The 15,333-nt window shown below is 40.6% G+C and overlaps 1 protein-coding gene across 1 annotated transcript in view; it reads left to right on the top strand.

Annotated features, from left to right (window-relative positions):
* LOC122652568 (S-sulfo-L-cysteine synthase (O-acetyl-L-serine-dependent), chloroplastic-like) overlaps nt 1–15,333 on the top strand; it is a 71,652-nt gene that overhangs the window by 34,983 nt on the left and 21,336 nt on the right. The window contains exon 9 of the mRNA XM_043846352.1: nt 921–1,001. Coding sequence (XP_043702287.1) covers nt 921–1,001 — 81 coding nt within the window. The remainder of the gene's footprint in view (nt 1–920; nt 1,002–15,333) is intronic.

The raw sequence follows: 15,333 nt of genomic DNA, 5'->3' as shown, positions 1-15,333 counted from the left end.
TCAATTTGGTATCAAAACTATGGCTACTCCAAGCATGGAACAAGAATTCGTCGAGATCTCGGTGTTTTGGAAAACCGAGACGAGATGCTAGGTGAAATGAGAAGATTGCATTATCTCGCCAAAATCTCGGTCGAAATCGAAATCTCGGTGGTCTCGGTCAGCTTCGTGGGAAACTTTGGTATATAGACACTTATTTATGCCAGAAACCAAGACAAACACTTATTTATGACTAATATCATTCTTGATCATACTTATTTGCCTATTTATGGCTTAATTACCAATTTACCACTAGAGAGAAGGAGTTGCTATTTTCTTATTGGGCTCAGATTTGATATGGAAAGAAAGGAAGAAATCTTTGGACTGTGTTCCCTTATGCTGTTCTTTGGGAGATCTAGTTAAAAGAAATCTGAGAATATTTAATGGGAAAGAGGGAATGCTCAAACAGTTGTGTTGCTATTGTTTGATCTCTTATGGATGGACTGTATCAAATAAACAGTTGTCTGTGTTTCCTTCTTGTATGATATTGCGATTAGTTTCTAATACCTTTGCCCCACCTTCTCGTCCTTGCTGATAAGGAATTGGCAAATTCTGATTTAGAAAAACTAAGTTTTCCTGCTGTATTTTTTTGTTTATTCTTGTATATGCTTTCCTTAGTGAACCCTATGGTTCATTCTTTTAGTTTTACAAGACTTACTTTGTACTGAAATGAAATTTATTTGTGGTGCTTAGTCACCAAAAGTGGAAAATGTAAAAAAAAAAAAAAAATAAAAGTGGGATAGGATTTCCTTGACATACTTAATTAATACAATGTCATATACTATTGCATGAACCCATTTATCAGACATCATTTTAGATGGTTGTGGGGCTTTATTGATTCTCCTTTTTACGAAAAATTAATTGCCTCCTTTTTTAACCTTTAGGTTGGTATCTCTTCTGGAGCTGCTGCAGCTGCTGCCATCAGTATTGCAAGACGACCTGAGAATGGTGGAAAACTTATAGCTGTGAGGAAATTTCTTAGCTCTGGATTTGCTATTAGCTTCTCTACATTATCTCTTCACATGGATCGAAATTTCGATTGAAATACTGAAATTTCGACGAATTATTTCAGTTTTGAGCTGGCTCAAAAAAAAAAGAAAAAATGTGTGCACCTCACATGTTACAAAGTTTTGACCAAAATTTTGGTCTAAATGCCGAAATGACCAATACGTTTCTGTCATTTTGGCAAAATGTTACAGACCCTTATGATATATACCTCATTTTAATTGAAATTCCGATTGTTAACGACAGAGAGGTAGGGAAGTCAACAGTTATTAAGCTTCTGTATGGTAACCTATTTTTTAGTGTTTTTGGTGTTTTTTCGCTTTTTTGGAACAGAAACACGCTAAAAACTGAATGGTATATCCGGTTTGTTTTTTTCTTTTTTTGAAACGAACCGGGTACTTGGCACACTTTTAGCACTCATTTGCAAAACACCAAATTGGTGTTTCTCACTTGGTAGAAACACTTTTACTAATTTTTGAAGAAACACCCGCTTCACTTAAGTGAGTGGGTATTTTTGTCTTCTGGCAATAAAACATAACAAAATGACATTTCCGTGTCCATTCTTTTGGAGAACGAAGTTGAGAAGGAGAAGAGCCACTGTCCTCTACTCAATACAAAGAGGAGGACGACTGCTGCAACTCCCGATGGCCAGTGCAACTATTGATGACCGCTGCAATTCTCAAAGACTTTTCCTCCTCTTCCCCTTTCTTGAAACCCTAAAGTTAACATTCTATCTTCACTTGATCAAAGGCTCAGCAATACCTGCCGTTTTGTGCCCTAAAACCTCAAGCTACGAAGTCTATCATTCTATACTCTTCTATTCCAAGGCTGAAGAAATCCACGGCTTGGTTTGGTTGTGCGCTTCATACTCCGTAGAAGAGAGAGAGGGAGGATATCGTGCTTGGCTTCTTGCTGTGCAGCGGCTACTTACGGTCTCTGTTCTTCAGTTGCATCTGGGATCTCGAGACGGTCAGCCAGACTCCGAAACTTATTGTGGTATATTTGGTGCTTCCCTCATTGTCTCATGGATCGTCAGGGAGGTTGCAGCTCCTATCTTGGAGAAGATCCCATTTGAATTTTCTTCTCTTCACTTTTCTCTCAATCTGGTTTTGCTTCTTTAGCTTTGTTTCTGGATCTTTGAAGCCTTGTGACTGAGCTCTTGAAAGGACATATCTTTTATTATTGTTTTTTTATTTGGCATCTCTTCTTTGTAATTTCCCGGTGAAAATCCCATCAAATGTTTGCCCTGTACAGTCTTTGAGATCTTTTCTCCATGTAGTTTCTCTTGTTTGATTTTGGTTCGGTGATGTTGAAGTCCAGTTTCACATCCATCTGGGTAATGCTGAGTTTTGAGCGTCATGGATCTGACCTGGGTAGAGTTGGCTGCAATCTGAACCTCTGCAACCTCCTTGGAGTCTCTCAGCTAAGTTAAATTTTGAAGGCCCAAATTCTGCCAAAAAATGATGATTCAATACTTTTTTTTTCTGATAGTTGATGTCAATTTCTTTACACGTTACATGGACCTTTTGATTGGGTTTCCCTTTCCAATCTCATCTTTGATTAATTAATTCTGAGACTTATTGAAGTTTCTGTGAACATCCAGTTAGATTGATCATCTCCATGGTTTCAATCTATAGCAAATACTTGGTACAACCACACATTTATATGTCTATTTCCTGAATTTGTTTGCTTCAGTGTTACGATTTCATATCCTGCCTAAACAATTTAAGTAGTTTTTATTTGTGATGTATAAAGGCCATGGTGTAGGTGGTAGTTATGTAATTTTTGGTAAACAACAGAAACGATTCTGTTAAGTGCAACCCATACAGATTTTTGTTTCTTCTAAACTTTAGAAACGTTTTTTTTTTTCCAGGATTTCCATGCAACATTTCAGGACCCAGAAACGCTCAAAAAACACAGAAATACATAATAGTGTGCCAGACCCGAAAACACTTAAAAAAAAAACAGAAGCATTACCATACAAAGCCTAAGTGTCTATGATGACAATTTTTGACATTGGTGTGCTATTAAATGATTTTTCTTCATTCTTAGTACTTAGGGTAGTTATCCATGTAACAATGGAAGGTGATGTTTGGAAATCACAAGACAAATCTGTGCCATCCATTTTTATGTTTTTTTTTTTTTTTTTTATAAAAATCTAAACCGTCTGTTCCCACTCAGAGTAGGGGGAGTGCACAGTAATGTCTAGAGTACTGGTACACGTGCATGGATGATGGACATACCCGGGATGTGTGCCAATACAAAAAGGTGTATTTGATTGAAATAGATTCTAAAATTTGACACATCGCTAATCCAGACCATGTACTCTCTGTCCAAGTCGGAATGGACATATCATCTGTCCACGTGGCAGAATAGATACTATGTGACATCTGGAAAAATAATAGACCTTTGTGACAATAATAATTCATCTAATACATATTTCAATTGCTTTTATTGAATAATGTGTTTTCCAGTACTAAATTATGTGTAGAATAGGTTATATATGAGAAAGTATACAGTTGGTTATAACATACAGTAACAACCTAGGGTCCGAAGCCAAACTACCTTTTTCTTTTTTCAATCTAATGGTTTGGATATGTGGACTCATGCTTAAATAGGCTTGCTTTGAAGTTTCAGGGAAAACTCAATTGTTTAACCATCAGTATGCACATTTCAGTTTTTTACACCGAAATGTGCAATATTTCGATTGAAACTTCGCAAAATATTTCAGTTTCGATCTAGGTCAAAGCGTGGTTGAAATCGAATTTTCGAACCTCGTCTCTTTGTCAACAGATGCTCAAGTACAAATGTATTTACACAGATATCTGTACTTGTAAATGTACATACTAACACATGCATACATTGCTGGCATGAATCCACTGTTTAGTTTGCTCAGATGTGAATTGATAGTGTCTAGAAGATAGTTTATAAATAAGAAATGTGGGAAGTAGTTAAAGAAATGATGGTAAAGAACTGATATTCTCAGGGTAGGGGTAATGATGGTTCAGTCAAGTTATTTCCCAAGGGATCTCTTTTTGGCCTGTCAGTAGTGCAGTGGCTGTAAACTGGAATTTGGCAAAAAGGTTGATAAAACGATTTTTGGTACATAAAGGACCATGGCTTGACGATCATGTGTGATTGAGATTTTATTTGTATAAGGATTCTATACTGTCACTGGAATTCTGTTAGTTACGTTAAAAGGATGGTTACAATATTGACATGGTCAAAGTAGGGACAAGGAATAAATGTATCTGACTTTTCTTCTCTCTTTCTGGAGTATTCAAATAAAGTCCTTAGTTCTTTGTACTTAGTTTTAGATTTTAAAAGGTTTTCCTGTGTCTAAAACCAATTGGGGGTTTCTATGTTTGGCCATTGGTTTCCTATAACAATCGAAGTTGAAAATGTGAGCATTTGTTGTTGAAACTTCTTTGTTTGTTGCTCAAATGATGTGAATGGTGTGACTTGTCTTTTGATTGGCTCTGTAGAAAGGATGCTTGGAATTTAGGATATGGTCCTTGGGAGTCCCGTATTCCTAGATGATTTACCATCCTCAATCTCCTCACTAATTTTCCATCCCCCACCTATCCAAATATTTTTCAGAAAAAAAAAAAGAAAAAAAAAATCTTCACCAAATGAGTCCTTTCAGGCAATCTGAGAGAGTAGGTTGTTTGCAAGATCTCATTGACATATGTCTAGATACAGCATCCTTGGGTTCCCCACCATCTTCCTTACTTGAGCTGAACTTTGGTGGCAATACCTAAAGCAGTTAATGTTTAGTTGATTGATTCTAGTAATGAATGAAGAGTTTACAGTATGAAGGAGAAGAGGAAGAAGGAAGAAGAGAGGAAGAAGAAGACAGTTGGAGAGAATCGTGGAAAGTTAGTAGATTCTTCTCCTAACATCCATTTACTTCATTAAGCCAAAATTAGGAAATTACAAGGACCTCCCTAGGGAGGTAAAAGAGAAACATAATAAAAGTTACAAAATACAACTCTTAAGACATATGACATAGACATGTACTAAAGTACCCCTAGTACATACACTCTAACACTCCCCCTCAAGCTGGAGAATAAATGTCATACATTCCCAGCTTGGGCAATAAGGTGCTAAAGAGGCCAGGAATGAGACCCTTGGTGGAGATATCTGCTACTTGATCACCTGTCTTCACAAAGGGAGTACAAATACACCCAGAATCCAGCTTCTCTTTGATGAAGTGTCGATCAACCTCAATATGTTTGGTTCGATCATGCTGAACCGGATTATGGGCAATGCTTATAGCGGCTTTGTTGTCACAATAAAGTCTCGTTGGCCCTTCAGTTTCAAAGCTCAAGTCTTGAAGAAGTCTTTTTAGCCATATAAGCTCACACACTCCATGAGCCATGGCCCTAAACTCAGCTTCTGCACTGGATCTAGCTACAATTGGTTGTTTCTTGCTCCTCCAGGTAACTAGATTACCACCCACAAAGGTACAGTACCCAGAAGTAGATCTCCTGTCAGAGACTGAACCAGCCCAGTCAGCATCTGTGTAGCCTTCAATCTGCAAATGGTCATGTCTGGCAAATAGAAGGCCTTTTCCCAGACAGGATTTCAAGTATCTAATGATGCGATACACCGCATCCAAATGTCCACTCCTGGGGGCATGCATGAACCGACTCACCACTCCAACTGCATAAGAGATGTCTGGTCGAGTCAGGGAGAGATAGATGAGTTTCCTAACTAATCTTTGGTACTTGCTTGCATCTATAAGAGAAGAACCACATTCATCACCAAGCTTATGATTCTGGTCAATGGGAGAAGTTGCCGGTTTGCACCCTATCATGCCTGTCTCTTTCGAAAGATCCAAAACAAATTTCCTCTGGCAGATGTTGATTCCTTTCCTTGATCTAGATACTTCAATACCCAAGAAGTATTTCAAGAGTCCAAGGTCTTTGATCTCAAACTGTCTAGCCAAATAAGACTTCAAGCTGTTTATCTCTGCAACATTATTCCCAGTTACCACAATGTCATCAACATAGACAATGAGAGCTGTAACTGTACCATTACCTCTCTTGATAAACAAGGTGTGGTCAGCTTGGCTCTGATAATACCCATTCTTCGAGATGGCTTGTCTAAATCTCTCAAACCAGGCCTTAGGAGACTGCTTGAGGCCATAGAGAGCCTTCTTTAAGGGATACACTTTCCCTTCAGCTGAGGGACACTTAAAACCAGGTGGAGGTTGCATGTATACTTCCTCTGCTAAATCTCCATGAAGAAATGCATTCTTCACATCTAATTGGTACATTGGCCAATCTTTATTGGCTGCCACCGAAAGAAGAACCCTGATTGAGTTATGCTTGGCTACGGTGGCAAAAGTCTCCTGGTAGTCAATGCCATACACCTGACTATACCCTTTTGCAACCAGTCTAGCTTTGTACCTCTTCACTATACCATCGGATCTATACTTGACTATATAAACCCATCTGCATCCAACTGGAGTTCTCCCCCTGGGAAGATCAACTAGTGTCCAAGTATTGTTCTTCTCTAGAGCCACCATTTCCTCAGTCATTGCTTGCATCCATTTTGGATCAGATAAGGCTTCTGTGACATTTTTGGGAATAGAAGAAGACTCAAGGGCAGTGGAAAAAGCAATACCTGTAGGAGAAATGGAGTCATAGGAAACAAACTGGGCTATGGGGTTAGTACAGGCTCTCTTCCCCTTTCTTATAGCAATGGGGAGATCTAATTCAGAAGGAGAGGAATTACCTGACTGAGGAGGATGAGACTGAGGATGTGGATCCAAAGAGGGGTTTCGGCAGGGTTGCTTATACCATGGTTGCTTCCCTTTTTCCTTCAACAAGCATTCACCTCTTGTGAATACACCATCTTCTTTGAATCTTATTCCCTTGTATTCTTTTTTTCTGCTACCATCACCACCATCACCACCACTGTTAGCATCAATATCAACAACAACATCCACTTCTTTATACTTTCCAATATCAAATAGGAATGGGGAAGTGGAGGTAGGCAAGGGAGATAGAAAGGGAATGACATTAGCATTCTGTTCACTGCTAGTACTCTCCCCCTAAACAGAATGTTGAGGGGAAGAAAAATAAGGAATAGACTCAAAGAAGGTGACATCTTTGGAGAGAAGTCGCCTTCGGGAAGGAGGATGGTAGCACTTAAACCCTTTGGTGGAATCAGAGTAGCCCAAGAGGATGCACTTGAGAGCTTTGGGGTCGAGCTTGGTACGGGCTGATTTGTTGACATGAGCATAACAAACACAACCAAAGACTCTCGGAGGCAAGGAAAAAACGGAGGATTGAGGAGAAAGAAGAGCCAATGGAGATTTGGGGCCAAGAAGTGGAGTTGGCATCTGGTTAATAAGAAATGCAGCGGTAAGAAGTGCATCCGACCAGAAGGTCTTAGGCACATGCATACCAAAGAGAGGACCCCTGGTAATCTCCAGCAAATGGTGATTTTTGCGCTTAGCCACCCCATTTTGTTGTGGGGTGTCAACACAAGCCAGTTGATGGAGGATGCCATTATCAGTAAAGAACTGTTGGAGCCCCCCATACATGATCTCACCCCCCTTATCAGACCGAACAATTTGAATGCGGGTACCAAACTGAGTATTAATAAGGTGATAAAAATCCTTAAAAGCATCACAAACATCACTCCTTTGTTTCAACAAAACAGTCCAAGTAGACCGAGAATAGGCATCCACAAATGAAACAAAGTAACGAAATCCAGATAGAGAAGTAGTAGGGGAAGGCCCCCAAACATCAGTATGAACAAGGGAAAAAGGTGCAGTAGATCTATTACAACGATAAGGATAAGATGTGCGACAGTGTTTAGCAAAAATACAAGATTCACGTTGAAAAACATAAGATGAAGGAAAAGAAGTAAACAAATGGGGTAACTGTCTCCTCATAACAACAAAAGAGGGATGACCCAAACACTGATGCCAAAGCATTATAGACTCCAAAGCACTACGGTTACTCCGACCACAAACATAAGCTGCAACAGTAGATTGGGTAGGTAACCGTGGTTCAAGAAGATATTGTCCTCCTTTCTCAGTCCCACTGCCAATAACCCTCTTTGTCTCCAAATCCTGAAAGACACAATAGGAAGGAAAGAAAGTAACACAACAATGTAAGGATTTGGTTAGGTGACTCACTGATAATAGGTTAGTAGCAAAATCAGGAACATGGAGGATAAACTCAAGGGAAATAGAAGGAGTAACTTGCACATTACCCTTACCAGAGACAGAAGAAAGGGAACCATCAGCAACCCTTACCTTGTCCTGGCCAGAGTAAATGGAGTAGGAATCATAGTACTGGGACATACCAGTCATGTGGTCAGAGGCTCCAGAGTCAATAATCCAGATGGGTGCAGTAGAAGGAGTAGACGAGACCTGCAGAGCTGAAGTAGAAGTAGCTGACCCTCCTGAAGTAGAACCAGTAGCTGACCCTCCAAGGTGAGACATGAGCCGGCGGAGGGCGGCAATGTCATCCTGTGACAGAGAATCAGGAGCAGACTGGAGTCCAGATGTCTCAGACTTGGATGTCACAGAGTGAGCCCGGGCCCCCCCACGCTTGCCTCCACGGGCACTAGAGGAACCACCACGCATACTAGGGGGCTGCCCATGAAGATCCCAACACCTGTCCTTGGTGTGTCCAAGCTTGCCACAGTGATCACATTTGAACCTCTCACGGTGATCTCCACAAGTTGGCCCTTGGCCTCTTCCCCCACTTTTCCAGTCTCTGTGGGAACTAGAAACAAGAGCAGATCTCTCTGTTGATGGTATAACATCCATAGTTGTTCTCCGAGTTTCCTCACTCTACAAGTAGCTGCACACGTCGTCCAGGGATGGAAAGGGAGATCGCCCTAGGATTTGCAAGCGAAGAGGCTCATATTCTGGGTCAAGACCTCCCAACAAAATAAGGACTCTTTCCTTTTCACGGTTCCTGTAGACCATTGCCTCATCCTCAGAATTAGACAAGTGGATATTGTTATAGTGATCATACTCCTCCCATAAATTGATAACAGTGTTGTAGTAGTCAGATATGCTCCTATCCCCCTGTTTCATATGAATGATTTTTTGAAGGATTTGATACACTTTAGTTGCATCACCAATTCTATCATAAATCTTGGAGGCATTGTCCTAGATATCCTTCACAGTCTCCTTGCTCATAAACCTCCTACCTATCTCAGGTTTCATGGAGAATATAAGCCAAGTCATAACAGTGGAGTTCTCAGTCTCCCACTTGATATAGCCTGTATCAGTGGTAGCAGGAGCCTTGATAGATCCAGTAATGTATCCCAATTTCCCCTTACTGCGGAGGGACAACTTCACAGAATGGGACCAATCCAAGTAGTTGGTATGGTCCAATTTCACAACGGATATTTGGGTGTTGGGATTGTCAAAGGAGGCCATAATTGGGGCACCACTGGCCGGAAGTGGTCCACTGACCTCAGAATCAGCCCCAGACACCGTAGACATACTGCCAAACACCTCAGGGGAATGCAAAATAGAGCCTTGTATAAATGGGGAGACACCTCAACCCAACCACAGCAAGGAGAACAGCAAGCAACAGGCAAGCCAAGAGCATACACTTGATGGAAAAAAAAAAAAAACAAACACAAACTAAATGTTGCCACAAACCAAACAACAGCAGCACATATCATCCAAGGCCATAACACTACTCAAATCTGCCACTCACAACAATTAAGAACCACACAAGACAGCACACCCTCAACAAGGTCTTCAACAGAAAAAAAAGAAAAATACCCTGCTGGCAGTATCTTGGATGACAGAGGAGAGCTCTCAAACCTGCTTCATGTAGCAATCAACACTTTATGAGCCTTAAAGAGGACCTCAGGGCGACTCAAAAAGTCCCAGCCCCAAAGCAAATCAAGCTGCCAACAGGCAGAATCGAACAGAGAAAAGAAACCCACTGGCGGAAAAAAAAAAACTGGGCAGCAATATTTGGAGCAGCACTCCTCGAGCTGCTTCTCTCTTCAACCGACTGTTGGAGGGGTTGAAAGGACACCCCTGGGCGACCCAAATGCACCACACCTCATCCCAAAAGGTTGAGAGATGAGGGAGAAACGAAAAAAAGTTGCAGAGGCTGGCGGTAAAATGGTGCAGCTGCTGGAGCTTCAACTCTGCTTCATCAACATCTGCAGTCCCTCCATTCTATATTGAATCAAAGAATGGAACTCCAAAGGGATGTATTGCTTCACATTGTACAGCCCCTAATGGAACCCTAAAGAGAAGAAGGGTTCCAAAGAGAGGTAGAAGAAACAAGGCAGACCCTAGCCGACTCTCAAACCAGACGACCTTGAAGCTCTGATACCAAGTTAATGTTTAGTTGATTGATTCTAGTAATGAATGAAGAGTTTACAGCATGAAGGAGAAGAGGAAGAAGGAAGAAGAGAGGAAGAAGAAGACAGTTGGAGAGAATCGTGGAAAGTTAGGAGATTCTTCTCCTAACATCCATTTACTTCATTAAGCCACAATTAGGAAATTACAAGGACCTCCCTAGGGAGGTAAAAGAGAAACATAATAAAAGTTACAAAATACAACTCTAAGACATATGACATAGACATGTATTAAAGTACCCCTAGTACATACACTCTAACAAAAGCAACTTAGGATTGGCATGTGTAACCTGTGAGAAAGTAGAGAAGAAGAGGAAGAGAAGCTCACACAACCGTGAGTGGTAGCTTGATTAATTAGAAAAGGGATGCACAAGGGATATATAGGGTTAGGGGCAAAACAGTGAAAACTCACACTCATAAATTATGGATAAGAAGGCTCTAGGTATTAGTGCCAGGCACTAATCCTGGCACTAATACCTAGAGCCACTATTGTCCTCACTCCCCACACACTCATATCTAACACTCCCCCTCAAGCTGGAGTATATATATCTATCATGCTCAGCTTGTTACAAATATAATCGATCCGCCCACTACCCAAAGACTTCGTAAACACATTTGCCAGCTACTCTCCAATTCTAACATGACTTGGAAAAGTTAACCCATTCTGCATATTCTCACGAACAAAATGACAGTCAACCTCAATATGCTTCGTCCTCTCATGAAATACAGGATAAGAAGCAATATGAACTGTTGCCTGATTGTCACACAATAGTTGCATGGGAACTGAAATTTTAAAACTCAACTCAGATATCAATTGCTGTATCGACATCAACTCACATGTCAAGTATGCTATAGCTCTACACTCTGATTCAGCACTGGAGCGGGCTAACACACTTGCTCTTCCAAGAGACAGGTTTCCACCAACAAATGTGTAGTACCCTATAGTAGATCTCCTATCAGTTGGAGATCGAGCTCAATCGGCATCTGAAAATCCTTCAACTCGGTTATGACTATGATCTCGATAAACTATCCCTCTACCTAGAGCCTTTTTTAGATATCGTAAAATACGAATAACATCATCCCAATGAGAAGTCCGAGGAGAAGAAAGAAATTGACTCACTACACTAACAGGAAAAGCAATAACTGGTCGAGTAACAGTTAAATAGTTTAACTTACCCACTAGTCTTCTATATCTCTCCGGATCATCAAGAGCATCCCCCCCCCCCCCCCCTTCAACAGTAAGTTTCACATTGTGATCCATAGTGGAGTCAATAGGCTTGGATCCAAGCATGCCTATTTTAGTAAGTAAATCCAGAATATACTTCCTCTACGAAAGAAAAACTCTCTTCTGAGATTGAGCTACTCAAATTCCTAGAAAATACTTCAGCTTGCCCAAATCTTTAGTCTGAAATTCTACTGTAGATATGACTTCAAATCCTCAATACCTGTTGAGTCATCACCAGTAATGATAATATCACCAACACATACTATCATAAAGATCCTCCTTGCAGCTGATTGCCTATAGAAGAAAGAATTATTACAACCACTTTTAGACAAACCAAACTCCAGAACCACTTTAGTAAAATGCCCAAACCAACTGGTTCAGCATGATATGGCATGGAGTCAAAGAAAGATACATCAACCGTGACAAAATATTTGCACAACATAGGAGAATAACATCGATACCCTTTCTGGGTACGAGAATAACCAAGAAAAATGCATTTAATTGCTTTTGGATCCAACTTAGACAGACCTGGCCGATGATCACAAACAAAACAAACACAACCAAATATGGGAGGAGGTAAGTAAGATGAATAATAGTTTCAGTAGGAAACAACAACAAATGAGGGCTGCCATCCTTCAAAATGGAAGATGACATATGATTAATAAGATAACATGCTGTTAAGATGGCATCAACCCAAAAGAACTTAGGAACTTGCATCTCAAACTTCATAGAACGAGTAACCTCCATTAAGTTCCTATTCTTCCGTTCAGCCACACCATTTTGTTGGGGTGTGTCAGAACAAGAAGACTGATGGATAATACCACACTGAACCATAAATTCAGGAAAGGGGGCTGAAAATTACTCTTTGGCATTGTCACTACACAAAACTTTCACACACACACACACACACTAAATTGACTATTAACTTCAAAAACAAAAGCACAAAAAATAGAGAATAACTCAAAACGATTTTTCATTAAATATAACCAGGTACCTGTTGAATATTCATCAACTAATGTAACAAAATATTTAAAACCCAAGTTGGAAGAAACTGGACAAGGACCCCATACATCTGAATGAACTAAAGAAAATGAGCTAATAGACCTTTTATTGACTTGAGGGGGATAACTCACACGATGAAGTTTCCGAAATTGACAGGACTCACATTCAAGACTAGAATGAGACAAAACTAGGATCTAATTTTTTAAGACTCTCCAAAGATAGCTGACCAAACTGGCAATGTATTTGATGGGAGGAAGCAACACTGGAGCACAGAACCGATTGAGTATCTTCAAGCAAATATAGTCGCCCTGACTCCCGTCTTCTACCAATCGTCTTCGTCATAGCAAGATCCTGAAAGATACAAGAATCAGGATAAAATATCATTGAACATTTAAAGGTTTTGGTCAATTTACTGACATAAGATTAAAAGGAAAATTGGGAAGGTAGAGAACAGAGGATAAAGAAAGAGATGAACTAGGATGAACAATGGCAGTTCCTTTAACCTTTGTTAAAGACCCATCAGCTAAAGTAACACTGCAAGATGATGGGGACAAAGAAGAAAAGATACCTGACATCCCAGACATGTGATCGGATGCCCCTGAATTAATGATCCAGGGATGGGAGGTAGCAGATTGAGACATAGTTGCATTACTTGTCCTCACCAGAGTAGCAGTGGAAGAAGTGGGCTGTGAAAACTGGAACTGATTGTACTGTGCAAATTCCTCCTCTGACATTACCACAACCTTACCCTCAGAGGATTGAGACTGAGGGGTTGAATCACCACTAGTGGGAAAATCATCAAACTGCTGTGTTGCTAGCTTTCCATGGAGCTTCCAACAAAACCTCTGAATGTGACCAGGTTGGCCACAATGATGACAAGTCCTCGCATAATCCGAACCATCAGAAGAAGTACCAGACCGGCCAAAAACCCTGCTGAAATTGGCCCCTCCCAGTGCCATGACCACCACCATGGCCACCTCCACGCCCACGGCCTCCCCCATGATTCCCACCATCTCCACAACCATGTACACCAGTACCTGATTGAGGCACTAGGGCAGAACTCTCGGCTATAGGTGTAGTATCATGAGAATTCTCACGGGATACTTGAAGAATCTGTGAGTGAAGCAACAGTTTCATCACCAAGAATCTGTAATCGGACTGTCTCAAACTCCTGTCCAAGTCCTCCCAAAAAGCCCATAATAGTTAACTGCTCTCTTTGAGTCTGCATTTGTTTCACGTCGGAGGTGATAGGAAGGAGGAGTTTCTTCATACATTCTCTTGAAATCAGCAAAGTATTGGGTGATAGAATGCCCCTTTCGCTCAGTCTGATAGAATTCCTTAGATATGCGAGATAAGTTATTTTGGCAGAATATAAAACACCCAAATACTTCCGTAATTCTTTCACAGTATCAATGTGAGTAACCAAATCCACTATATGGTTCTCCATCAAATTCAACATCTGCCCAAGAATTCTGGCATCAATGGTATCCCAAGTCGGATCATCTGCTGGTTTGGTTCCCGTCAAATGAGCCTGCTGATCATGACCTGTCAAGACAAGATTCACAATCTTTCTCCATTGCTGAAAATTTGTGATTCCATCAAGCTTCTTTTCAGTGATTCGATTGGAGGATGAGGAAACCACCTCCATAACCACAGTATTCTTTCTATCATCATCTCCCATGTCTTCTTTTTTGGAATTTTCACCCAAGGATTCACCAAACAATTTGAAAAATATCTACTCAAACACCCAACCAGCAACCTGCTGCCACAAAAGTGATCAAATAAATCACCAAACACCAATCGAATCACCACAACTACACACCTACACCTTGCCGTAGTCAATCCTTCACACACAATTTAAAAAACATCGAACAAACATCAAACCAGCAACCTGTCGCATCAAGTCCTTCATAAAATCACCATAAAAAACCTTCGGAAATCTGCTTTTATATTAAGTAGAAGCTGATTTAGAGCATCATCACCGATATTCAAGCCACAACCAAGAACAGACAAAAAGAAGGGGTGAAATCACCCCTGTGCTGAAGTTCGCAACCTCTGGTTAAGGGGACCAGAAATAGAGAAAGTGAAGAAAATCTCGCAAGTTGTGCACTGATATTAATGGGTCAGCTCTGATACCATGTAACTTGTGAGAAAGGGAGAAGAGAAGGAGAGAAGAAGAGGAAGAGAAGCTCACACAACCGTGAGCAGTAACTTGATTAATTAGAAAAGGGATGTACAAGGGATATATAGGGTTAGGGGCAAAATAATAAAAACTCACTCATAAATCGTGGATAAGAAGTCTCTCGGCATTAGCACCAGGTGCTAATCTAGAGAGCCACTATTGTCCCCACGCACTCTTATGTAACAGCATGCAACAAGATGAACAAGATGCAAGATCGGCCTTTCAGATATCAAAATGGCTACTGTAGTCCTAGATTTGTAGGAGACCAACTAGGAGCCAGTAAACCAGGATCTATCATGAACAGGTGAATCAGCTAGGTAAAAATAGGGTTTTGGGTTAAATTAGGGTTAGGATTTGATGTGTGAGTTATGTCAAGTCAAGGTAGGGGAGTCTATCAGTGAAGGTTCAAAGATGTTTTAATGGAGAGAAGTATACTGATTTGAATTAACAGCAATTTAGGATTAGGGTTTCGGGTTTTGGAAAAAGAGTAAAAGATGGATTTCTAGGGTTTGGCTGGACA

Source organism: Telopea speciosissima, chromosome 2, assembly GCF_018873765.1.
Source record: "Telopea speciosissima isolate NSW1024214 ecotype Mountain lineage chromosome 2, Tspe_v1, whole genome shotgun sequence".
NCBI classification, from domain to species: domain Eukaryota; kingdom Viridiplantae; phylum Streptophyta; class Magnoliopsida; order Proteales; family Proteaceae; genus Telopea; species Telopea speciosissima.
Note: the sequence above shows the minus strand (reverse complement) of the source record. Positions and strands in the feature narration are given on the sequence as shown.